The sequence below is a fragment of the Euleptes europaea genome, chromosome 12 (genome assembly GCF_029931775.1).
Source record: "Euleptes europaea isolate rEulEur1 chromosome 12, rEulEur1.hap1, whole genome shotgun sequence".
Classification (NCBI taxonomy): domain Eukaryota; kingdom Metazoa; phylum Chordata; class Lepidosauria; order Squamata; family Sphaerodactylidae; genus Euleptes; species Euleptes europaea.
In genome coordinates this window covers 18,465,301-18,492,610 of record NC_079323.1, presented here as the reverse complement: position 1 = coordinate 18,492,610, position 27,310 = coordinate 18,465,301, and the positions used below count along the sequence as shown (strand labels likewise).

Here is a 27,310-nt window from a genome sequence, read left to right as displayed (position 1 = left end):
CACTGTTGTGCATACCCGCGCACGCACATGCACACACACAGTCTCTTTCTGGAATTCTTTTGTAACAATGCTTAGCTTTTATAATCCAAACTCTTGCTTTCCAAAACCTATATTAGTTTGCCTTTTTGTTGATATAATATATCGTCCTTATAAATGCTACATTATTCTTAAGATTGTTTAATGTATTTGTTGGTTAGAGAGTGCATGGAAGATAATGTTGGAGGATATTTTTCTTATTTATGGATGCAGTAGCATCATGCTGATGCCTGAAATGTAAAAACCTTGTTCTGCTCAGTAAAGTAGGGCGCATCAGTGAAGTTGAGAAAGAGGTGGCTTTCTTTTCAAACAGCTGGATTCAGGATGCTTCAGTGTGAACATGGCTGTGTTTGCTGGATGATGTGGGCTGAGGATACACATGCTGTCTTGAGTTTTTTTCCCCATGTTGCATGTCACTGCGAACTCCTAACTAGCTGCTGTCCATTCCTGCCCTGAGGACGTTTTCTGGCATCATTGCTCTCTAGGCTTCTCCCCTATTTCATCATGTGAAGTCTCCAGGCAAAGTTTGTTAACGTCTAGGCACTTTTATGACTCAGGTGGTTGGTTATCCTCTGTCTGTGTCTTCGAATCTTCTTCACTGATATGGGCAGCTGTAAAGGATGTTTTGACATCTACACAACTAACTTCAGGCATAGCACATCATCTCTTGTTTCTTTGCCTGTGAGCTGTTTGGTCTGCATAGTTGTGATGAGATGATTCTCCTTAATTTAAATTGTACGTTGCATTCTGAGTAGTTCCTATGCATCTGTTCTCCCATCTCCCCACACATCACTTAAGTAAATGAAAATGCTATATTAATTTTTTTAATCTTTCGGCAGTAAACTTTGTTCTCCAGCCGTGGAATCAAATACTCAGATCACCCAAGGTGTTCTGGAGGCTGGCCAGATCTGTTAGTCTCTGTGTGTAGACCACTTTAACTGCCCCCTTGCTCCTGCAGAGTGTCAGTGCCACGGTCCCCTGTGCCTTGAGGAAGAATGTGGTTAGACCATGGCACAGGGTGAATCTCCAGTTGACAGAATAGCTCTCTCCCCACTGATTCAGAACGAAAAACTAGGTCTCGTGTATGTCCTTTGTCTCCTGTAAGAAAAAGAAGAAGAGTTGGTTTTTATATGCCAACTTTCTCTACCACTTAAGGGAGAATCAAACCGGCTTGCAATCCCCTTCCCCTCCCCACAACGGGCACCCTGTGAGGTAGGTAGGGTTGAGAGAGCTCTAAGAGAGCTGTGACTAGCCCAAGGTCACCCAGCTGGTTTCATGTGTAGGAGTGGGGAATCAAACCTGGTTCTCCAGATTAGAGTACACTGCTCCAAATCACCACTCTTAACCACACTGGTGTACATTTAGAGCAGACAATATTTAATCTGGGCCCTGCTGCTCTAGAATTCCCATATGAAGAAGTCGTGCCGGATTCAAGTATATAAAAATCTTCTTGTGGAGCAGATGTTAAACTGTTTTTCTTGAAAGGCCTTCAAGCTGGCCCTCGACACTGTAGTTACAATTTTATGCTTCCCAAATGCAGGCAGAAATAAATATGCACACTAATTGGGAGCCACTTAATGGCCCATCTGATGCTTGGGCACTGTTTGAGTAGCTAGGTGTCATGAGAGCTCCGCGGTGCACCTGTGACCCATAATGGATGGGGCTTCTGCCAAATGGATGCGGCAGAGATTGAAGCCGTGTGCACAGAGAGCCAGTTTCCCCCCCTGCACTCCTGGGCTAAGGTGGTATGTAAATTCTCCTAAAGGAGTGATTTACAAAATGGAGGAATCAAAAATTCATATTCATATTGATGTCGATTCATTCGTATGTTTTCCCAATATGTATTGCTATCCTTACTCATACCATCCCAAATATGTATATCTGAAATGGCAGAGGTGAACAGTACTGTTGTCTGCATATGAGTGACCATAAAAATAACTTTTTTTATTTTTGTGTGAACTCTTCTTCACAAGTTACATATAATAAACAAGACCTCCTTACTAACCCTATTCCTACCACTAAAGGTGTTAAGCAGGGCTGTATCCTGGCCCCTACCCTTTTTGCCATCTATGTTAATGACATGATTAGTTATCTTGGCCAAGTTGATACTCATTCTCCCTCCTTGGCGGGCCGCCATATATCAGCCCTGCTTTTTGCAGATGACACAGTTTTGTTGTCTAGGACACCAGTTGGTCTTAGAAGAGCATTGAGACAATTTGGACTTTATTGTGATCTAAACCTTCTTGAGATCAGTTATCAGAAAACAAAGATATTAGCGTTGGTTCTTGTAGGTTATCCGGGCTGTGTAACTGTGGTCTTGGTATTTGCTTTCCTGACGTTTCGCCAGCAGCTGTGGCAGGCATCTTCAGAGGAGTAACACTGAAGGACAGTGTCTCTCAGTGTCAAGTGTGTAGGAAGAGTAATATATAGTCAGAAAGGGGTTCGGTTGAGCTGAATTCAGCTCAACCCAACCCCTTTCCGACTATATATTATCTATACATTACTCTATATATTACTCTTCCTACACACTTGACACTGAGAGACACTGTCCTTCAGTGTTACTCCTCTGAAGATGCCTGCCACAGCTGCTGGCAAAACGTCAGGAAAGAAAATACCAAGACCACGGTCACACAGCCCGGATAACCTACAAGAACCAATGAACTCTGACCATGAAAGCCTTCGACAAAGATATTAGCCTTTGGCCCAAAACCAAAGATTAGGGATTGGAGTATTAATAGCCATAGGTTACAACAGGTGACAACTTACAAGTTACATATAACAAAAGGCCCTAGACTTTACAAACAGAGAGGACCAAAACAAATTTCTGCAGTTTACTTGACAGAAACAAAAGGAAGCAATTACAGCAACCGGTACTTTATAATAATAATTAAAAAGCCAATTTTAGCCAATTTTAACCAATAAATTATATTTAGAAGAAAATATGTGTTGCCCCAGTTAGTGTTTAAAGCAGGGGTGGGGAACCTTTTTTCTCCCAAGGGCTATTTGCATATTTATAACATAATTCGGGGACCATACAAAATTATCATCTTAAAAATTAGCCTGCTATATTTGGTCAAACATTTAGCCAAGAGGCACTACCGGAGACGGCTCCGAGTGTCTGCCACATAGAGCGACTCGCTTTTGAGCTCTGCTGTCCCCAGCTGGGCCCAAGAGATTCAGGCAGAGCAGCATCCTTCTGAGCTAGAGATCTACCAGGACCCATAAAGGGCCAGACCAAATGATTTCGAGGGCCTTATACGGCCCCCGGGCCTGACGTTCCCCACCCCTGGTTTAAAGTATATAGATTGAGCTGAATTTAGTTGTTTTTTTTAACAGAATTTGCTTTAGGGTTTAGTGTACAAAAAGAAAGAGGTATTTCTTGGTAAAGTTACAGGTCTACATAGGATTCTCTATACCTTTCAATTTGGGATGACCTTTGTTCCAATACCATCATTTCCTAGATCTTGGAGTAACAGGCTGAAATGGTAGGGACTTTTTTTCTTTTCCCATTTTTGGGCAATTTGTAAATTGGCAGACACCAAAAGTAAGTTTCTAAGTTCTTGCCTAATTGGAAGAATCCGTTTATCAGCTTATGTGTTCCAGCAGGATTGTATTGGCTTGAAGGGGGATAGAGTACCAGGTGATCTTTTGAATATGATGTTTGATTAGGTTCCAAAATTGCTGAATTTTGATGCAGAGCTACCAAGTATGACAGAAGATACTCATTTTACCCACATTTTCTCCTATGCAGAGATGGGTATCTTTTGTGAATATGTTGCAACCTTTCAGGGTCAAATACCTTCACACAAAAATTTTAAAACAGAGTCCCCAGATAATAATAGAAGCCGGCAGAAGGGTAGGTTAAGACCATATAAGACCATCCTTTAAAGTCAAGAGGCAAGCCGATGTCTTTTCCCCATTTATATACCAATCAGTCTTTATTCGTCTTGATCATAGATCAGATTTATATACATAACTGGGAGCCCTGTGCCAAGAATAAGTCCCCAGTATTTTGTGTCAAATAGGTATAGTTTTACATATTTAGCCAGGGTGATTTATTACCATCTTCTCAAACTGTGTTACCTCCCTGGTAATTTCCTTCTTAATAGCTGAGGTATTTATGAAATGTTGCAATAGAAGATAGTGAGCCTAGGGGATATTCGCAGTTGAAGTTTTTCCCTGCATATTTTGTTTTGGTAATATTACCCCTTTTAGAGTCACATCACATATTCTTTGTAGGATTATACATCTTCCAAACAAAAAAAGAACCCTGGTCTCTGCCTGGAGGAAACGAGTCTTATCCCAAGAAATCTGTGCTGAAAATATGCCTGGAGCTAATTTTTCTCACCATTTGTCCCAAATTTTGAGAGTAGCAGTTAAAAAGGGATTATTTTATAAATCTTTGAGACAATGTTAATCTTGTATCTAGACAATTTCCTCTAAAGTATATTGGCCAGTACAGGATCTCTCGGTGTCTGCCCACTGCTTATTGGAATTTTGTTCTGTGTACAGAAAAATATTAATGTTCTGAGATGCTACATACTAAATGTGAAGGTAACATTCCACCTTTATTGTGAGGATGCCTAAGGATATGTTTAAAAAACCTGTTTTTAAAAAATCCCAGATAAAACTGTATGTGATCTTTTGCCATTCTTTGATTATTTGTGTAGGTAAAATTTACTGGTAATTTTTGAAAAAAGATATATCTTTGGTAAAATCATCATTTTAATTATATAAATGCTGTTGAGCCAGAAAATCTTCATCTTACCCTTTCTGCCAGACCTTTTTTGATGAATTATTTTAGATTATCGAAATTATTTTTCCCTAGGTTATCATAGTTTATAGATACATTCATTCCTATGTGTTTCCATGTAGTAGAAACCCATTTGTATTCGTATTCATCATAAAAACTTTTAATAGAACTCCTAATTTTTTTTGTATTAAAAGGAGGCAGGCTTGAAATATCCATCACATACGATCTTTTCTCAACATCATTGTAAGCCTGACCTGTGTTCCTGAATTTGTACTACAAAATCAGCATTTTTCTGAATTGTGTTTTATAAATTTAAATTTAAGTTACAGTACATTTTAAAGTTTGTTTTGTTTACAGAGGGATGAGTGGATGTCCTTAAATTTTATGACTATGAAAACGCTATCTTCAGCATCACTGAAGGCTGAAAAACAGAAAGACAAATTATGGGAGCAACAGAAAGCCCAAGCAAGTGAGCAGGTAGGTTAAGTTGTTAATGCACATGGCACTGTAAGAAACTAATCACTGTGGAAACTTACTCTGCTTCTAAGCTCCCTAAGCTAAAACCTGGGATTCTTCAACTAGCCACACGTATGGCCAGATCAACCCTTAGAGCCATTGTTGGCTGGTGCCTTGATTTGGCCATTAGATTTCCTGTTGGGTAGTAGGATCAATGTTTTGGGTACTGATTGAAGGTAGACATGTGTGGGTAGGTGATGTGGATCTGTAGCCAGAGATTTGTTTTACAGCTGGAGGTATTTGGCTGTAGAGTGATCACAGGAAAAAAGAAGGATTTGGCAGCATGAGTTATCTGCAGGGTAGTGGGATAACTCCAGGCAGCAAATAAATTGTTCCAAATCAGTTCAAGAACAGAACTGATATGTCTCTGCTTTCTTCCCTCCCTTCGGTGAAAATTGGATTTCTTCAAGGTGCCATTCTGTTGTCTGGAGTCTTGTCATTCTGTAGTCTCAGTTAAGGAAGAACACATGGTGAGGTGGCACTTCAGAGCTTTTTGATTATCTAGATCTAGACTACCAGTTCTCTGAGAGCTTCTTATGAGCTGGAAGCTGTTGACTGCTAATCTCCAGACTGGACTTAGAATTTAATTTATGAGGTCAGTTGTTCAATTGGAGAAAGTCAACATTTCCATCAGTTGCCATTAAAATAGTGTTAGGTTCCGCTGGGGTTGGGTCCGAGTCCAGGGCTGTCTTATCTTCCAGGGTTGCTTTTGTTGGGCAAGTGTCCCAGAGTAACCTCTGAATCGAGCAGGGAGCGGGTTCTCTTCACCCATTCCCACACTCTGCTCTGCTGATTACCAATTCCCACTTGCCGGGGAATACATCTGGCTCTTCCTCCTTGGGTTCTCCTCCGGGGAGGGCCAACCCCAGGCTCAGTCAATCCTTCCTCCTCAACCCAGTCTTGGAGAGTGACAGGCCCTGGGCCAATGGATCCTTGTCTTGGGATGGTGAGCTCTCTGGCCCTTCCCTCTGGTGTTCTTTAAAAGGCTAGCTGCCCAGCCTGATCTCCTCTGAGAAGGTCAATGCTGCCTGCCCTCCCTGCCCCTTTATCGGAGCTCCCCTGGGTCCCAGCATAAGGGTCGCATCTGGTAGAAACTTGGGTGGGTTGGCTTCTGCTGCTGAGCCAGCTGAGCTCCTTCAAGCTGGCTGACTCCCAAGTTGACTCCATTAAGGCATAACCTGCTGCTACCTGAATCTGAGCATGGTAGTGCAGTCGAGACTCTATGGGTAAACATAAAAGGAATAAGAAATAATCGTGATATTCTCGTGGGGGCCGGTATCGACCTCCAAACCAGGCAGAGGACTTGGATGGGGCGCTCCTAGACCAGATCACAAAGTTCTCAAAGAGACGGGACATGGTGGTCATGGGAGATTTTAATTACCCGGATATCTGTTGGAAGTCCAGCACTGATAAAAATGCAAGATCCAATAAATTCCTGACTTGTCTTGCTGACAACTTCCTATTCCAGAAGGTGGACAGGGAAACAAGGGGGTCTGCTGTCTTAGACTTGATTCTCACCAACAGGGAGGAACTGGTCGATGAGGTTAAAGTAGTAGGCACCCTGGGTAGTAGTGACCACGTACTCTTGGAATTTACAATCTGGGGGAGAGGAAAACCTGTACATAGTCAGACATATAGGTTGGACTTCAAAAGAGCAAATTTTAACAAACTTAAACTTATGCTAGGTAGAATCCCATGGTCAGAAATACTTAAGGAGAAGGGAGTTCAAGAAGGGTGGGCGTTTCTTAAAAATAAAATACTGAAGGCGCAATCCCAAACCATTCCTATGAGAAGGAAAAATGGGAGGAGCCTAAAGAGGCCAGGGTGGCTCCATAAACAGCTTTTTAAAGAGTTGAGAAATAAAATAGACTCATTTAGGAAGTGGAAGGAGGGCCTTATAACCAAAGAGGAATATAAGCAAATAATTAGTGCTTGTAGGGAGAGTATTAGGAAAGCTAAAGCTCAGTATGAACTTAGGCTAACGAGAGATGCTAAATGCAACAAAAAAGGGTTCTTTTCCTATGTACAGAGTAAGAGTAAGAACATGGACAAGATAAGCCCATTGCGTGGACCTGAAAGTGAAATTGTAACAGGAGATGGAGAGGGCAGAACTCCTCAATTCCTACTTTTCCTCAGTTTTTTCTCGTGAGGGAAGTGGTGCTCAACATGGCATAAACAGAACACGTGATTTGCAGCCTAGAATTGGCATTGGGGTAGTGCACAAACACCTGGTTTCTTTAAATGAAATAAAATCCTCTGGGCCAGATGAATTGCACCCAAGGATACTCAAAGAACTTGCAGATGTAATTTTGGAACCTCTGTCCATTATTTTTGAAAAGTCTTGGCAAACAGGTGAGGTGCCAGAAGATTGGAGGCGGGCAAATGTTGTCCCCATCTTCAAGAAGGGGAAAAAGGAGGTTCCGTGTAACTACCGACCCATCAGCTTGACTTCTATACCAGGAAAAGTGTTCGAACAAATCATCAAACAGTCCGTCCTTGAGCATTTAGAAAGGATGGATCTGATCACTAAGAGCCAGCATGGGTTTCTCAAGAATAAGTCATGTCAGACTAAGCTTATCTCCTTTTTTGAGAAAGTTACTACCTTGCTGGATCAGGGGAATGCTGTAGACATAGTTTATCTAGATTTCAGTAAGGCTTTTGATAAGGTTCCACATAGTATTCTAGTTGACAAATTGGGAAAATGTGGGTTAGATCCTATTATTGTTAGATGGATCTGCAACTGGTTGACAGATCGTACCCAAAGAGTGCTAGTTAATGGTTCCTCGTCCACTTGGAGAGAAGTGACTAGTGGAGTTCCTCAGGGATCTGTGCTGGGCCCTGTGTTGTTCAACATCTTTATAAATGATTTGGATGAAGGAATAGAGGGGATGCTTATTAAATTTGCAGATGATAACTAAATTGGGAGGGGTAGCAAATACAGTAGAAGACAGAGCCAAGATGCAGAATGATCTTGACAGGCTGGAGAAATGGGCTAGAACTAATAAAATGCACTTCAACAAAGACAAATGTAAAGTTCTGCATTTAGGTAGAAAAATCAAATGCATAATTATAGGATGGGGGAGACTTGTTTGAGCAGTAGTGTGTGTGAAAAGGATCTTGGGGTCTTAGTAGACCAAACACTGAACATGAGTCAGCAGTGTGATGCGGTAACTAAAAAGGCAAATGCAGTCTTGGGCTGCATCAACAGAAGTATAGTGTCCAGATCAAGCGAAGTGATGGTATCACTTTACTCTGCTCTGGTTAGACCTCACCTAGAGTATTGTGTTCAGTTTTGGGCACCACAATTTAAGAAAGATGTAGACAAGCTGGAACGTGTCCAGAGAAGGGCAACAAAGATGGTGAGTGGTCTGGAGACCAAGTCCTATGAGGAAAGGTTGAAGGAGCTGGGTATGTTTAGCCTGAAGAGGAGAAGACTTAGAGGGGATATGATAACCATGTTCAAGTACTTGAAGGGCTGTCATATAGAGGAGGGTGCCAAGTTGTTTTCTGTTGCTCAAGAAGGTTGGACCAAAACCAACGGGTTGAAATTAAATCAAAAGAGTTTCCAACAGTTAGAGCAATTCCTCAGTGGAACAGGCTTCCTCGGGAGGTGGTAAGCTCTCCTCCCCTGGAGGTTTTTAAGAAGAGGTTAGATGGCCATCTGTCAGCAATGCTGATTCTGAGACCTTAGGCAGATGATGAGAGGGAGGGCATCTTGGCCATCTTCTGGTCACTAGGGGTGTGGAGGGGGGAGGTAGTTGTGAATTTCCTGCATTATGCAGGGGGTTGGACTTGATGGCCCTGGTGGTCCCTTCCAACTCTATGATTCTATGACAGTTGACTTCCCCAGCAGCGTACTTTCAGTGGGGCTTGTGGTCCCCTGAGGTAATTGTGGGGGCAGAGGTGTCAACCCTGGATAAATAGCTTCTGGGGACTTTATTATAGAACCTACAGTTATTTATTTGCCTACAAACTTAAATGCTTGGTGCTTTGGTGGACTTTCAGCTTGTGCAGACAGACCATTTGTAGATTTTAAAAAACAATATCCGTTTGCTCAAACAAATGAGTTACATATACCACTGTTTGCTTGTTCCATGGATGTTGACATTCCATTGTTAATGGCTAAAATACAGCATTCTTGAAAGTCTTGGAATGATAGAAGTATAGGTAGCCATTTTTTCTATAATTTTATGTGGCTTGTGATAAAGCAAGCCATGGGATTGTTTACTTGTCAGAATCTTTTGTACCAAGAAATGATGTAAAATGGAGTTCTTCCACTGAGCGTTTGGTTGAGGACAGCAATGATTGCTGTCCTGCTGGCCTCCCTTCTCTTCCTTCCCCTTCTTCCTCTGTTAGGATGTCATAAATGCAGGGCGCTGTCTATTTTAATTAACTTTAACTTAAATTATATACTGTACTGGTTTTAAATTGTATCATAATGTTGTATTCTACTCTGAGCCCGGCTTGTTGGCATAGAGCAGCCTAAAAATCCAATATATTATTAAATTATTATTGTTATTGTTATTTCTTTAATCTATGGCAGATTTTTGGGGGCACCTTCTCCTTTTTCAAATCAGGTAGTGAATTAGATTTTTAATTTTTTTTAAATGTGTTTGCAGTCTTTTATTGTTAAAAAACAAAATGAAAGGGGATAGCTTCGATACCCACAGAGAATGGTCGAAGGCATAACAAACATCAAACTGGATTTGGTGAGGGGTGAAGGGGCTTCGACAGATCTGTAGTTGACGTCTTTCCCTTACTTTCAGTCCCTGCTTTCTGAAAGAGAACTTAACCCTTACTGGAAGGATGGTGGCACAGGTTTACCATCAGAGGAGGATAATTCAATAAAAGGTATTTTATTTTATTCATTTTTGTACAAAGTTTATGTCCTGCCTTTCTATGGCTTGGGTCTCCAAGATGGCTAACCAATTAAAACACGTCATAAAACCTATTAAAACCTAAACTAAAATACATATATAAGGAATGGAGAAAGCAATTAAAGCAATTATGATGGAGCAATTAAAGCATATATAAGGAATGGAGAAAGCAATTAAAGCATGAAGTAGCAAGAAGGGATCATTGAGGGAGTGCCAGATGGAACAAAAAGTCATCACCTGTTAGCGGAGTTAGCTGCACTTGTCTTGTTAGTGGCTTTCTAGAGGCACCTGGTTGGCCACTGTGTGAACAGACTGCTGGACTTGATGGGCCTTGGTCTGATCCAGCAGGGCCTTTCTTATGTTCTTATGTTCTTAAAACAGTGATAGAAGGGTGATCAGAGTAATATCCCTGGGGAGGAATATTCTGTCATTTTGGTACCACAGCTAAGATGGTAGTGTTGTCTTTTTATAAAAGTTATAGCTCAACCATCTGTCTTCCGCATACCCCTCATTAATGCTAAATTAAAACTAGATTAATATTTGCATGCAGGTTCTGGTGCTGTCTCTGGATTAAAGTCGTTGCACATAGCTTTGCAGAATATTTTTTAACGTTATTTTTCTAAAATCTTGAGTGGCTTGACCTTCAGTTTCACAGTGGAGATTTCCATTGTTCAACTAATTAAAAAAAAGAACCTGATTGTAGCGGGACATGATAAATTGTTGTCATCTCATTTGGTCTCTTTCGTTCCATTACACAAATTGCAGCTTTAACATATTCAGCTGCTGAACTCTCTGAATCCCATTTTAAATGGAGCGCATTATGGATGCGGTTTGTGAAGGATATTATTTATGTACCGTAGCCTTTTCCACTTCACTTCTTCTCCTAGTGTTCTGCGGGAAGTGCAGATTAAAAAAAAATTCTTTTCAGTGGATTGTGAATTCATTTTCAGTGGATTGTGAATTCATTTAGAATATAGTACCAAGTCTGTTGTGCAAGGAATGGTAGAGATTGCTGCAACACTAGGAAGAGCAAACTCCAGTGTATCCATCTCTTCATAGTCGGGGATGTTGTAAGTCTTCAATTCTGTGCATCGCAGCTCTTTGCTGTGATGTGAACAACAGTAGAATACAGACCTTGAAAGCATTTAATAGCAGAAGATGTTATGCTTCAGCACGAGTTTGGCTATTTGCTGAATGTGCCAGAAGAATGATATGCATAAAAATGGAGAGTCTGTCAATTCTGCTTTGTTCACACAATCCAGGATAGGACTGTTTTCCCCCCCATGTTGAAGGTGAGCTGTATTTCTAAGTAAGTATAAGAACATGAGCGCCAACTGGAGAACTGTGCCAGCATTAAGTGTATTTCTGTCTGTGCTAACATAATGTGCGTGATGCGCGCCATATGCAGTTAGTAATGGGGTTATGATATGAATGTGTAGTATGCAAATATCACTTTTTAAATTACTTTTGTTTCTTTAGCGGCAGTTGTAGAAGATGGTGGGTTAGGCTGGCTGAAGAAATCATACCAAAGAATGAAGGAGCAGTCTGAGAGAGAGAACAGGGATTTAGAAGAAATCATAGCTGAAAGATACGGGGTAAGCATTGAAAGAGGAACATTTCCCCCTACTATAAAATTTTTTTTGTTCAAAGAGGGGGAAAATGGAGCTCCCCAGTAAAAGGGTCGATTAGTAGACATGGCTGATGGGATCCAGTCTTCACTTGCATAATGCTTTTAGTATATATGTGTGAAACAGTCGTGGCTGCAGTGCATAGCCCTGTCAGAAAACTGGCATTTTCACTAATTGGTCATTTGGCAGGAATGTGGTGCAGGAGAACCAAATCCATCTTCCCTTTTCTCATCTTGGGCAACTGATTGGCACATTTGCCAATTTTTCGTATCTGGCAGCTTGGCTGGGGGAACTCCACCTTTATCAGAGCATATATAATTAGTCCAGGTCTTTAGATTCTCTATCAAGTGCTTCCCTTGTGCCAAATCAGTCCACTTTGGTGAGAATCAACATCAAGCTTTTTATTGATTTTGTTTTGCTTTAAAATTGAACTTTATGATACAAATTCTCGTCCTACCCATTTTCTCCAAATTAGTCTGTGGGCCAAGAGCCAAAAATTGACATATTAATATCAGGTAATGTTTCCATAGGGTTTCTACAGCTTTTGCCTAAAGTGCCTCATCAAACACATACCCAGTCTTAGACAAGTGCATAGACTGTATGATATTGATTTCCCATGTACAACTGTCTTCTTTGGGCAACAAGGACCTCATCAACAGTTGACATTTCAGTTGCAGGAGCATTTATTGTGGGCAAGTGGCCAATATTGTATTGTACAAATGTGACATCATCATGGATAAGTATGTTAAAGCCCACCCAACTGCATGTTGATTGGTCTTCATGGTTTGACATGCATGCCAGAAGCCATATGAGATTCTTCTGCAAAGCGTAGCAGAATAATGTCTTGGTGTCTACCTCGATACTGTAAATTATTGGTGGACCCTCCCCTTTGCTGATGTTGTACACAGGTAATATAAATGACTGGCTAGAAAGGCTTCTGTTCTTGGTTTTCATCAAATGAAGCATTGATTTGGGAAGTGAGGCCCAGTGATTTCGTCTAGACGGCAATTCCATTGACTCTGGGATGTCTCCTTGCTGCTGAGTTGTCCTCTAGTTAGTCTATATTGTCCCAGGCCTAGATGGTAGGGCTTCCAGTGTAAATATAAATAGCTATCAGACTATGATAGTTCTAAAGGGACAAATTTATAAAATCAAACACAGAAGAAGCCACTACTGAGGCCATAACACAGTATTACTATTATATATGTTTCCTTAGAGAATAAGATTCATCAAATCACGATAATTTAAGATTTGTAAATAAAAACGTATGCATATTGAATAGTTGCTGTACTCACAAAATTAAAAGATGTTTCTTTGCCGTAACACAAAGTTACCTATTATAAAGTTAGATTTGATAAAAATGAAATAAAACGTGGACCCATTCTCATGTTCCTGATTGTGGCATATAATGAATTTCTTCATGCTGTGGCTCATTGTAAAGGCAAAAGAATAAGCAGCAATTGTCTAATATACTTCAGGTAACTGTCTGGAGCAGATAAAGCGCTATATGCCGTAAACCTTATGAAAGGTGGAAAAAATGGACTTTTTCCTTAGATTTATGCCTTACATAACAAAAATGGCAATTGATAGAGGCATTATTGGTATTAGTTATTTGCAGGGGAATTTATTAGCTTTTCAACTGTGCTTTAAAATTTGAAATTGGTCACTTGGCTTGCAAGTTATTGCTCAGATTAGAAAAGGTAGAAAAAATTGGCTTGATTACATCATAAAAAATGGTATGCTACCAATCAGAACAGGTTATCACATAAAAAAGTTTTCTACTTTACCTGATATTGACATCTGTTCTGGTCCACGGACTAAATGTGACATTTTTTAAACAGAAGTATTCAGAAGGCCGCAGTGTATTCTCTGTAGATGCACGATGTTAAGAAAGTGTGGATCTTCTGTGATTTTTTCAGCTATTGCAGCATACAGAGGTGATGACACAGTTCACCACATGTATTCTTTTACTAAAGAACAAAATTTTGTCAATGACCACTGTGAAGAAAGTATTGCACAAAATTTAGTACCTCTTTGAGGGTGGGGTGAGATGTTACCAACTCTTGGACTTATATAACAAAAGCTGAGAAACTGTCTTGTGAATGATCTGTCTCTTCCTTTTTGTTGAAAGGTCAGGTACTTCTTGATGAAAAGGTGAGATAAAAATAATTAATAGTGGATTTCCATGAGGTATTACCAGACTTATCAAACTCACGTTACAGTTTCAAATGCCATTCTTTTAAAATCTGACATAGAGTATTCCCTCCCTTTGGGTTGTATTCTCATACCTCCTTAATACAAAAATGCCATGTGTTTTTCCCTTCTTTCTTGTAGTCAACAGAACTGTTTGAGTCAAGATTAAAAGAAGCTGAGAGGGCTGCAATCCAAAAAGGAAATGAACGTCGAAAATGGCAAAAAAGTGACTATTCAAAGAAGGAGATCCATGTGAGACAAAGGAAGGACAAAGACAAGCAAGAGGAGAGGGATGGATACAAAGGAAAACCTAAGGACAGAGATAACAAAGATTATTTTCAAGAGCCGAGATATTATGTGAGAGATAGACTAAGAGAAGAGAAAGAGCCAAGTCATAGTAGTAAAGGATCTGCAGTCAAAGATTTTTCTTGTAGAACTGCACAATATTCCCATCAAAGAAGTTGTGAGAAATCATTACCAAGCCCCATGAAACCTGCATTTTGGAAACCTGGTGAAGATGGAGAGAAAGAAGTGCAGAGTTTTTCATCATCAAAATTACATACTCATGGCTCTGCAACTTCTGGCTTCAGAAAGCCCAGCTATGATACTGAGGACATTCCAGTGAGACGTGTCTTCAGAAAGCCTGATTACAGTACCGAGGATGTTCCAAGATGGCGCCGAGCACAACCAAAGGAAGGAGATGGGAAAGCCACCCTTGATGAAAAACCACTCACAACTGAAAGGGCCACCCTTGATGAAAAGCCATCCAAAACTGAAATGGCTATTACCAGCAGGGAGAATGATCCGAGAGAAAAAAAGGAAGAGATCACAGAAGATGCATTGGAAAACAAGGAGCCATCCCATAGTAAATCATCATATTTAGGGTATCTAAGAATTTATTTTGCAGAAAGGTCTTACAGCGTTGCAGGAGGGATAAAGCTGAAATATGTTTTTAGGGTTATGACCTTTAATTTCTTTGTACTTAATTTATAATTGCTTTTCTTCCTGAAAGTCACCCAAGAGACTGGATAAATCACATAACTTGTATAACTGGTGGGAAAAGTAAACAATATCTAATTTCTAGGGGGAAAAGAGATTCTGAGGGTTCCAGCCGGCCTGAAAATAACACCTGCTGATCTGAAAGACTTGCCCCCTAATTCTCAAATGCTGGGGATTTTCTGTACTTAATTGGTGGGAACAGAAATATACTTTGCGCTTGCTCAGGGGTATTTTTGTTTGTCTTTACTCCATTGCAAGTTACATCGAAAACAAATCCCAGGACTGAGTCCTGGCAAATCTTAGCACAAATTAAGACTTGGAGCTAAATATAGGGGCCCTTCAGATGCATGATTTGGGCTTGGTGAAGCTGTGCTTGGTGAAGCTGTGCAGTCATGCTCGTCTGTCTTGCTTCCTAGCCCACCTAATGTCAACACTTAGGACTTAATACTTGCCTCATGTCTACAGATAATAAAATTCAGTGCATCCAAACTCAAAGTGAAGAGTAATTGAGGACTGGGGGTTATTTACTGCTGGGGGTTGAGGGACCTGCATGGGCAGAAGCCATGCAACCCAGGCAACTGCTGTTTGGGAGTGAAGGGAAATTGCCCATCTCTTCTTCTTGTGCCAGCATATGGATGACGTTGCCCTTACCTTTCCTCCTTCCTCATTGCAGCTGCCCACATCCCATGACTTCTTGTTCACACAGGTCCCTGGCATTTCCTTTCTGGGCTGGTGTGTCAAAGCAGCAAAAATCTGCTTCTGCCAGGACTTGGCAGTGCATAGGATTCAACTCCAGTTTCTTGGTTACTTCTTGGATAGGAGATAAAAAATAAGGCCAAGGCTGATGGTGTGAAATGGGTGAAAATATATTTTATTACTCAGATAAAAATTCCCTACGACGCGTTTCGCCCAAGAGGCTTCTTCAGGGAAATCTGTTAGTCTTGCAGTGGTTTTCCAAAGAAGAGTATAAGTTCAGTAGCAAGTTGCTTCCCTTCCATTAGCAACTTGCTACTGAACTTATACTCTTCTTTATTACTCTGAGTAATAAAATATATTTTTACCTATTTTGCTCCATTGGCCTTATTTTTTATTTCCTGTGACTGGTGCGGCCTTTTTATTTCTCCTTCAGAGATAGGACACAAATAGTAATTGGTAGCAGAGTTTTAGTAAGCTTAATAATTACTTCCAAAATGGTTACGTACAATGTAATGTCAGTGGATCGCCTCCAGCTCTGATCTTTTTCTTTTTACTTGAAAAAGTCATAAAACCTGAGTTGTAGATTCGAAAGTTATTCACTTGCGTACCATTTTGTAGCTTAGTCACACTCTTTCATTTTCCATGCTGGTTTAATTTCAATGCGGACAACGTGCTGTAGTTTTCAACGTGAATCACAATAGAGTATTGCTGTATACTGCTGAAGACATTTTCTCCCCGCCTCCCTCTTCTTTGTGCCTATGAAAGGCCTATACTTTATTGTGGAAGTAAAGTGTTTCTGATTCTTCAGGGTGAATGACATTTTGTCTGTGTAGAGTTGATTACACTTACTTGAAACACTTAGAAGGCTGGAAACTCTTCTGTGCTGCATTTATGATGCACATTTACAAAAAGTGGAATTGAGTGGTGGTTTAACCCAACCACTTCCAAACCCACCACAAAGCAGCATTTGTAATCTCCTTGGAGTGCTTGTAGATCAGAAATCTAAGTCTTGAGAACAGGATGTTCATTAGAAGAAGAAGAGTTGGTTTTTATATGCCGATTTTCTCTACCTTTTAAGGAGACTCAAACTGGCTTACAATCTCCTTCCCTTCCTCTCCCCACAACAGACGCCTTGTGAGGAAAGTGGGGCTGAGAGAGCTCGAAGAGAGCTGTGACTAGCCCAAGGTCACCCAGCTGGCTTCATGTTTAGGAGTGGGGAAACCAACCCAGTTCACCAGGTTAGAGTCTGGCGCTCATGTGGAGGAGTAGGGAATCAAACCTGGTTGTCCAGATTAGAGTCCACCGCTCTTAACCACTACACCATGCTGGCTCTCTAGGTATCCCCATGAGCATATGCTTTAGAAGCTTGGATTTATCTTTGGAGTGATTTCAAAGCATTGACTTTGAAAGCCATTTTTGGTTCACAGATTTTATTTGGAATTAGTGTTCAGCAGGATTCTTGGTCTGCAGAGATCCCATTTTGAAGCTTCATAGGGCTTTCCAGTTGTATTCTCTAGGTTCACTGTTGGAAGATTTCTGGTCAGAATTATGGTATTATGGTTGTGTGGGTAGATGAACAATGTTATCGTTACCTGAATTTCTAGCAGATATAGTTTGGATGGTTTAATTGTGATATCTTTCTTTGATTTTTGGTTTGCTTACCCACCCCCCCACCCAAGCATGTGCTTTGCAATAGGTGGGGCCGTGGAAAGAATTTGGTTGCACCTTGATCAGTCCTTGAGGGTGATAGCTCTGTTTGTGCCCAATGAGTGGAAGAAAGGACTGAGCAATAGAGTGACTGGCCTGGAGCTATGAAATTCCTAAGTGTAGGTCTATTGGTGCTTCAGGCAAGGAGCTACAGGGAAATGAAGAGTTTCAGCCGTTGTTGCTTGTATTTCTAGGAGGACCTGAGCAGCTTTCTCTGTTTTCTGTGTTCCTCAGTTCAGGATCTGGCTTGGGTAATGGATTGTCTCTCACCTGGAGTTCATGACCTGCTGTCTACAGTCTGAGTTACTCTGTCTCTGAGAATGGGCATGATTCTTGATGCTATTTCCCTGGAGTCTGAGGTGCTTCTGCTCAGGACCAAGGCTGTGTCACAGAGGGCACTAATAATGTGTAGGGGTAAGCAGTTAGTGCCCCCTGAGCCAAGCCCAGATCTTGAAGAAGAAGTTGGTTTATACTGACTTTCTCTACCACTTAAGGAAGAATCAAACTGGCTTACAATCACCTGCCCTTCCCCTCCTCACAACAGATACCCTGGGGGGTAGGTGGGGCTGAGAGAGCTCAAAGAGAACTGTGACTAGCCTAAGGTCACCCAGCTGGCTTCATGTGTAGGAGTGGGGAAACTAACCCGGTTCACCAGGTTAGAGTCTGCTGCTCATGTGGAGGAATGGGGACTCAAACCCGGTTCTCCAGGTCAGAGTCCACCGCTCCTAACCACTGCTCTTAACCACTACACCATGCTGGCTTGAGAGGTTGACCCTCCTGTCTTCCCAGATTGTTAAAGCCAGAGATGACCGAGAGCTGTAAGGAAAGTTACAATGGTGGAAACAGGATTTGCCAACAGGTTACTGGACTGTGTGTGTAGAGAAATTGAAATTAGGACTCTGTTCTGTCTGTCTTCTCCAGGTGACAGGCGGGCAAAAACGAACACTAACCAGGATCACAGTGCAAGGTTATTCTGTGTCTACAGAATAAGGAACTGTGTTTAAAATTATGTCCCTGGCTGGATCTAACATGCCCATCCACACCCCTCAGCCATTGTTCATTGAAGGCCGGTTTTATTTGAGGTTATTTAGATCAGGGGTGTCAAACATACGGCCCTCTTATCAGGCCCATGAGCCATCCAAGTCAATCCCCCCACCCCTGTCCTGATGGCCCGGCCCAACCAAGTGACATTTCTGTCATATCCGGCCCTCATAACAAATGAGTTTGATGCCCCTGATTTAGATGGTTTAAGATTGTTTAGATTATTTCAGCAGCCAAAATGATTAGATTATTTCAACAGCCAAAAAGGATCAGAGGAGCATGCCTACTATAGGTGCTGTGAAACACAGGCAGGACAATGCTGCTGCAGTTGTCTTGTTTGTGAGCTTCCTAAAGGCACCTGGTTGGCCACTGTGTGAACAGACTGCTGGACTTGACGGACCTTGGTCTGATCCAGCATGGCCTTTCTTATGTTCTTATGATGCCATGGACATATCATAGAAACGTGATAGTTCTATGAGGGCATGTTGCAGGACTTGATTTTGCCCAGAAATAAAGCAGCAGCAAAGTGACCAGGCCAGACTCTTTGTCACTGTTGGAAGGAGAGGGTGAAATTATCAGGGAGGATGGTTTCCTATTGTGCAGTTGAACTCCTATTGTGCATGCCTGTGCCATCAGTGCGGCGCTCAGTATTAGCAAAAGAATCATCCAACTAGAACTTGAGAGAAGAACCAGATTGTTCAGAAAGAAATAAAACCTCTGATTAAAAATGCCGGTCACTAAGAGATGAGCTCTAATTTGTTTCGTGCTGTTGGTAAGTTCCACTGTTCCCACTTCATCCTGGGTTCTAATAGCTGTTGAGTTGAAGTTGAAGGGGGTGAAGTTTAGAAGAAAACCCCTAAACATTGCTGCAATATCTTGTGCTTGCTAAAACTATGTTTCACAGAATCAGCCCTACTTAATCTTGGTCATTGGATTAATCACGTTGAACAGAGTCCCATTTGTTTATGAGGGCAATAAGAGGAGGGACAGATATTGATACAAATTTCATAGGGCTAGCTGTGTGGCAGTTCTCTTTTAAGGTTTAATGAAGGTTTGGTTTATTTAGAAAATTTTATGCTGTCCCTCCAGGGAACCTGCCCAAGACAGCGTAAAAACTAAACACAATAAGAAAAAAAATTAACGTTTATTGATTAAAATCCAGCATTAAAAACCCGGCCACAGCATAAAAACACAGTCCTAAAAAGATGAACCACTGAGCAGCCTACAATAAGTTTCCAGACTAAAAACATTAAACTTTTCTTTTTAAGCCAGCAGGGTGCAGTGGTTAAGAGCGGTGGTTTGGAGCAGTGGACTCTGATCTGGAGAACCGGGTTTGATTCCCTACACCTCCACGTGAGCGGCGGAGGCTAATCTGATGAACTGGATTTGTTTCCCTACTTCACGTGAAGCCAGCTGGATAACCTTGGGCTAGTCACAGCTCTGTTAGAGCTCTCTCAGCTCCACCTACTTCACAGGGTGTCTGTTGTGGGGAGGGGAAGGTGATTGTAAGTTGGTTTGATTCTTCCTTAAGTAGTAGAGAAAGTTGGCATATAAAAACCAACTCTTCTTCTTCTTAATGATAAGAAAGTTTTGTTAGCACCACTGTTAAATGTGACTACAAATCCTGCTTAGATGTGAGCCCTAGTATCAGGCTCCCCTGCCAGGGTGTCAGAGCCTGGGACTGGCTCGCTGTCCAACCTCCTTCCTGATGTTGGCCTAGGATGAGCCTCAGAAGCACAAAAGGAGGAAAGTTCAGCTTCATCTCGGCCCTCTCTCTCTAGCTGTCCTACTGTTCTCCCTGCTAGCTGCAGGAGAGGACTGGCTCTTCCTCCCTGGCCAACCCTTAGACAGCTTTTCAAAAGGCTGCCTGGAGGCGGGCCAGCCCTGGGCTCTGACAATCACAACAGTTCTGGGGCTGGGCCCAGTGCCAATGGCTGCTCCCTCCTGTTTTCCTCAAAGGGCTGCATGCTTGGCCCACGTGGGCTCTTGCCCCTCCCACTCCCCTTTCCTGCCATGCCTCCCTTGGGTGTAGCTGTTGCTTGGGTATCTACTTCCTTCTGGGGCTTCGTGGAGGATTCTCCTTCTTCACGAAAAGGTTCCGGTTCCGGTTGAAACTGAGAGCAGCATTGTGACTGAGCTCCGCTCCGTGGAGCGTATTTTTACTTTCTTTTTAGCCCTAAGCCTTTGCTTAGACTATTATTTTATTGTTTTATTGCTTTAGTGCCTACTTGGGCACTATAAATCTTCTATAAAATCTTCTCCTTCTTCACAGGCTACTGGGTCACCCTCTGCTGGCTGCCAGGGTCTCAGTGGAGCTTGTGAGTGCAGGGCTGGGATTAACAGTTCTGGACCCATAGTTAGATTATTCTAATGTAACTCAGATCTATTTGGGGTAGGGGGAGAGTTGAGCCGTGAAGGAGGAGAGGCTGTGTGTGTGTATTAAGTGCCATCAAGTCGCTTCCAACTCGTGGCGACCCTATGAATCAATGTCCTCCAAAACGTCCCATCTAAAAGCCTTGCTCAGGTCTTGCAAATTGAGGGATGTGGCTTCATTTATAGAGTAAATCCATCTCTTGTTGGTTCTTCCTCTTTTCCTTCTGCCCTCAACCTCTAGCATGATTGTCTTTTCCAGTGACTCTTGTCTTCTCATAATGTGACCAAAATACAATATCCTCAGTTTAGTCATTTTAGCTTCTAGGGTCAGTTCAGGCTTGATTTGATCTATAACCCACTGATTTTTTTTTTTTTTGCCAGTCCACGGTATCTGTATCCCTCTCTTCCAACACCATATTTCAAAGGAATCTACTTTCTTCCTATCAGCTTTGTCCAGCTTTCGCACCCATACAAAGTGTGGTCCTACAGCCTGCTCCAAAGCTATGAGCAATGGTTAAAGGGAGGGCAGCATTACATCTATATCGGTCATTGGAAACTTCCTTTTCTCTTAGTATTTCACTTTTGATCACCAGCTCAGCATTTGAAACAAGTTGATCACACCCTGGGTTGTTTTTTTTCCATTTTCTATCTTTGAGGTTCAGTATAAAGGAGTGTTAAGAAATGCAGTTAGAGCTTGATAAATTGATCAGGCTTGGTGGTTGTGAGCACTTTCTCTGGATCATGGCAGTTGTAGTGTCAGATAACTGGCTGTTAGTGACAGACAGGTTGAGAGGTTATACGGTTAGAGATCAAATTGTGGGTGTAAATTGGCACATAAAGTTGTTGGTTCAGCAGGTGGCAGGCATCACGGGTGATGTGATAACCATTGTAGCCCAAAGAGTGGAGCTTTCTCACAGTTGTCTAAAAACCAGAATGTATTTCTATCCCCAAAGTTTATAACTGCTTCTGAACTATACGAGGTGCTTTGGGCAAGCCATTTCTCTTCTCTACACACTGCTTTATTTGCTAGTTTTCTTTATAATGCTACTTTTCCGCTAAAGCAGTTGGGACAAAGAATGTAAGAGGAGCCCTGGCGTGATCAGACCAGCATCCCGTCTCTCACAAAGACTAACAAGCGGCCCCTGTGAAGCCTACAAACAGTACTTGAATGCCCCCTTGCTATTTCCCATCAGGAGCTGGTTTTCAGTGGTAAACTGCATATGAACATGGAGGTTTTTTTGTAGCCATTGGTGGACCTGTGTGTGTTAAGTGCTGTCAAGTTGCTTCCAACTCATGGGGACTGTCCTCCAAAATGTCCTGTCATTAACAGCCTTGTTCAAGCACTATACTCCATTAATTTGTCTAAATCTCTTTTAGGCCCTTCAAAGCTAGAGTCTATTACTGCATCTTGAGACAGTGAATTCCATAAGATAAATTTGCATGGTATAAAGAAGTACTTCCTTTTCTCCGTTCTGCCAATCAGTTGAATTGGTGGAATTAAAGGTTTGGTATTATAAGAGGAGCAAGGAGAGAGTTCTCTTTACTCACTTTCTCCACACACTTCTTATAATCCTCCATCCCCTTAATAATCCTTTTCCCGAAGCTGAAAAGTCTCAGCTTCTTTAGTTTTTGCTTGTAAGGAAGGTGCATCAACCCCTTGAGGTCTTGGATTGCCCTTTTGTTACCTTTTCCAGCTCTATGCTATTTTTTTTAAAAAAAACACAATTTAAAATAATAGCTCCCAATATGAAAGACATGATGAAAAGAAAGAGAGAAGGAAAAGGAGAATAACTAAAAAGGTTCTTATTCCATTAATATGCATAGGGCTTTATAGAGAGGAATATAAGCAGAAGGAGGTCTTGCCTTGAGGAGCTTGCAGTCTGAATTTTGACTGAATGGAACATCGTAGGGATGAAAAAGAGAGGCAAGAGGGATGGGGACAGATATGCTGAAATGTAGCTCAGTCTAGCTAGACTGTTTCCATTACACAAACTTGGACTTTATCCTAGTTGTGGATGAGTCCTTATGGGTCAAGCCACAAGGAAGAGATGGGTATTTGGAGCTGGCCATAAAGTGAGAGCTGGTGTTGTGGTTACAGTGTTGAATTCGGACCTTGGAAAACCAGGTTTGAAGGAGGAGTTGGTTTTTATAGGCCAACTTTCTCTACCTCTTAAGGGAGAATCAAACCGGCTTACAATCACCTTCCCTTCCCCTCCCCACAACAGACCCCCTGTGAGGTAGGTGAGGCTGAGAGAGCTCGAAGAGAACTGTGACTAGCCCAAGGTCACCCAGCTGGCTTCATGTGTAGGAGTGGGGAGACCAACCCAGATCAGCATCTGTCGCTCATGTGGAGGAGCGGGGATTCAAACCTGGTTCTCCAAATTAGAGTCCACTGCTCTTAACCACTATACCATTCTGGCTCTCCCTACTCTAATATGGAAGCTCACCAGGTGTCCTTGGACCTGTCACTCTCAATCTAATGTCCCTCACAGGTTGGTCGCTGTGAGGGTAGGGTGGAGGAGGACAGAATGATGTGATAAGCCACTTTGGGTCACCAACGGGGAGAAAAGTGGGACATAAATAAAACATGAAAATAATTAAGAGAGGAAGGGATGTGGCCCACTAACTGGTTGCCTGTTGATATTTCTTTTGTATGGAGGTGGTTTTGAACTCCTTGGGGGAATTGAAGAAAAAGAAGAAGAGTTGGTTTTTATATGCCAATTTTCTCAACCTTTTAAGGAGAATCAAACTGGCTTCCAATTGCTTTCCCTTCCCCTCCCCACAACAGACACCCTGTGAGGTAGGTGAGGCTGAGAGAGCTCTAAGAGAGCTGTGACTAGCCCAAGGTCACCCAGCTGCCTTCATGTGTAGGAGTGGGGAGACCAACCCAGTTCAGCAGATTAGAGTCCACCTATCTTAAACACTATACCACACTGGCTCTCTAGGCATTAGAAAATAAAGATGGAAGGTATAAGTATTGCTGCTAATATTAAAAAGCATATGACAACTCTGAAAACATCCTGAGAAATAGTTCTTTCTAGCCTTGCTGCAAATTTAAGTAACGGTTTTGTGAGAAGACTGCTCATTTTATTCTGCATTACTCGTACGGCAATCAAGTAGAACACATTTTCCTTCATTGTAATGGGCCTCCAAATATGTTATGTTTTAATGATGTTACCCACCCTGAGCCAGCTTGCTGGGAAGGGCAGGATACAAATTGGAAAATAAATAAACCATATGTAGTTCTTTGCGTTTGCTGGGCTTATTTTATATATGCACATTGATGTGTTTGAAAAGAGGACTCTGGTTAAGAGGAAGCTGTGTTTTCTGCTTATGACTCATTTCCTGTCTACCTTCTGGGGACTGGTGCTTGGACATGGTTGCAGATTCAGTGGGGGCATGAACAAATAAGACTCTGTGGTTTTTGCCAAACTATATAACATTTGTAAGCCATATAAAACCATTACATTTCTTTACAAATTGTTTTGAGAACTGCATAAGAACATAAACTGGGGGAGGGAGAGAGAAAATGACTTTGTATGCTCCAGTCTAGTACATTGGGGCACTTAACGTTAATGAAATATTTCTCCTCTCTCATGGTGTGGATGTTGAATACTTTGTGTGTGTGTGTGTTCCACCAGCTCTGCTGCAAAGGATGAAAGTCCCCGTATTCTAAGTGAAGAGGAAATGAACAGACTGGGAGCCAAGATTGTGAAAGCAGAATTGATGGGAAACACGGTATGTGAAGCAAGAGGATTGAATATCTTTAAATAATTTCTATTTCTCCCCCCCCCTCTTCTTTTGCTCATGTTGCTTTAGTCCCAAGAGGCATTGTTGTTCAAGAGTATTTGGGAGCCCCGTGACCATTTGCTGATTAAACCCGTTTGCCAAAACGTACCGCTAATCTCTTTAGAAGCCACTTCGGGATTGGTTCCATTATTTTAAACTGATTTGTCTTTGGTGCACGCTGCAGCTGTAAATAGGAACTTCAGGTGCTTGCAATAATGGTTTGTTTACAGGGTATTGACATCATATGTTTGTAAGGTGATTTTTAAAAATGTGGACCATTGAGAAGAATGTATTTCAACATAAGACACATTTGTTGTGCTTGTTAGAAAAAGGCGGTACAGCTAACTTTAGTGTTTTTCTTCTGTCCAAAGGATTTAGCCGCAAAGCTTCAGACCCAGCTTGACAATGCACGTAAGCTAAAAGAAAGCAGAGCACAGATTCCGGCTAGAAAGTCTGAGGAGGCGGTAAGGAAACAATAATTTCTTTGAATATTAAAACAAAAGCAACAGTGAGCAATACACGGTACCGAAAACAGTGACACGTTCTAATATGCTTGTTAAACATCATCAGAGAGTACTTCCCACACAGGACTTGTGCTATGTAAACAATATGGCTGTGTGAATGGAATTTCTTAAAGACCCAGTTTAGTACAGTTCAGTATTATAGCATGTTTTTCTGAGTTCCTACTGCTTGTGTTTGGGAGTACGTGTATTATCGCTGTTATGTGTCCAGGGTAAAAGAACCTTTGTGGAGTATCTTAACCCATAAGACAGGTCTCTGCCCAGAGTAGCTTGTGAAATGTAGATGGAAGACGGGGAGGAAGGCAAGGACTGGAAGAGATGAGTGCAGTTCCTTGTGGCATCTGTGTTGAAGATTGAAGGCCGAGGAAAGGAGGTTGCACCCCCAAAGACGTTATAGGAGCTTAAAGTGCAGCACAGAGAATGGGTGGAATCTTTTTTGAAGGTCAGAAGACCGTGTGGCTTCCAGCCTAGATGGACAGAGCCATTCTGGCTCCTTAATAGGCATAGTGTCAATATTAGACAGCAGTAGCCTTGTCCTACCAAGTTTACAGCATGTACCACCACTAATCACAGCCAGACCTACCCATCATACCCTGCCGCTTTTTTGATGCTGGGAGCAGGTCATAACATAAGAAAAGCCATTTTGGATCAGACCAAGGCCCATCAAGTCCAGCAGTCTGTTCACACAGTGGCCAATCAGGTGCCTCTAGGAAGCCCACAAACAAGACAACTGCAGCAGCATTATCCTGCCTGTTCCAAAGCACCCAACATATTAGGCATGCTGCTCTGATCCTGGAGAGAATAGGGATGCATCATGATTAGTATCCATTTTGACTAGTAGCCATGGATAGCCCTCTCCTCCATGAACATGTCCACTCCCCTCTTAAAGCCTTCCAAGTTGGCAGCCGTCACCACATCCTTGGGCAGGGAGTTCCACAATTTAACTACACGTGTGAAGATCAGACAGAAGTTGATGAATTTGCCAAATCAAACAGGAATTTAGCAAGGGTGTGTTACTCCATTGTTTCTGTCTCTATGCTAGTTTCCATGCTCTGCATCCAAACCCTGTTCTAAACTTCAAGCTTATCGCTCATTGGTGGTAGGCATGGATACTGGCTCCTCCTCCTAAGGAATTGCACGTCCTGATTTTTATTTTACTTTTTTTTTTTTTAATGGCTTTTGGGCCACTGAAAGCTTCCTACAGCACCACCAGCATAGCTCAAGGGGACCCACAAACAGTTGGGCTAAGCCAGTGATATTCTTTGTTGTGCTGACCATCATGCTTGAACCTCCTCCTTGCCCCCCCCCTTTCAAAAAACCATTTGCCATGTTCGAGGTCAAAAAGCCTGAAGGTACCATCCAGGCTTCCAGAACTAGTTTCCCAGTTCTTTGTGTCCAGCCCCACGTCTTCCTCTACTGATGGAAGCACCGCTGTTTGGTTGGTCGTCTAAAACTGCAGGTGGCAGGCATTTTCTCCATCAGGCCATCAGTTGCACAATAATCTGTGACCAAACCAGAATGATCCAAGATGTTGTAGTGATCAGTGCCAACACTGGGCAACAAACAAAGGTAACGTGTGTGGGCGTGTGTCATTCCAGACATGCTCAGTTCTTCTGTGCAATAAACAAAGTGTCACAGCATACTACAGATCCCTTGTTTTCCTGAGAGTCGTGTCTGGGGTTTACAACTTCTCAAAGTACTTGGAAGTGCACCACCAGGGAAGAGTCTGCTGATGTAGTGGTGGAAGAAGAAGAGGAGTTGTTTTTTATACCCACTTTCTCTACCAAAAGGAGCCTCAAAGCAGCTTACAATCACCTTCCCTCCCCATCCCCCATAACAGGCACCTTGTGAGGCAGGTGGGGCTGAGAGAGTTCTGAGAGAGCTGTGACTGGCCCAAGGTTATCCCGCAGGCTTCATGTGGAGGAGTGGGGAAACCAACCCAGTTCCTCCAGATTAGAGTCTACCGTTCTTAACCACTATACCACACTGGAGAAAGCTGTAGCAGTGTACTCTTTTTTTTTTTTAGCAGCTGATGATAGACTCATAAGTAATTCCAAATATAGATTTAAACCCCCCCCCCCCAGTAATAGTGGCTGATAAAGTATGTCTTTTTGGGATTTTGGTCAATTATATTTAGTAATTTGTATCTGTTCCTTTGTTATTGTAAAATAGGCCTTTTGG

General features: G+C 42.0%; 1 protein-coding gene across 1 annotated transcript in view; it reads left to right on the top strand.

The window, feature by feature from the left end:
- The window catches only part of CWF19L2 (CWF19 like cell cycle control factor 2), a 104,805-nt gene that overhangs the window by 22,434 nt on the left and 55,061 nt on the right, over positions 1 to 27,310 (top strand). Inside the window, exons 6-11 of the mRNA XM_056858128.1 lie at positions 5,147 to 5,266; positions 10,072 to 10,156; positions 11,662 to 11,777; positions 14,145 to 14,887; positions 24,461 to 24,557; positions 24,980 to 25,072. Coding sequence (XP_056714106.1) covers positions 5,147 to 5,266; positions 10,072 to 10,156; positions 11,662 to 11,777; positions 14,145 to 14,887; positions 24,461 to 24,557; positions 24,980 to 25,072 — 1,254 coding nt within the window. The remainder of the gene's footprint in view (positions 1 to 5,146; positions 5,267 to 10,071; positions 10,157 to 11,661; positions 11,778 to 14,144; positions 14,888 to 24,460; positions 24,558 to 24,979; positions 25,073 to 27,310) is intronic.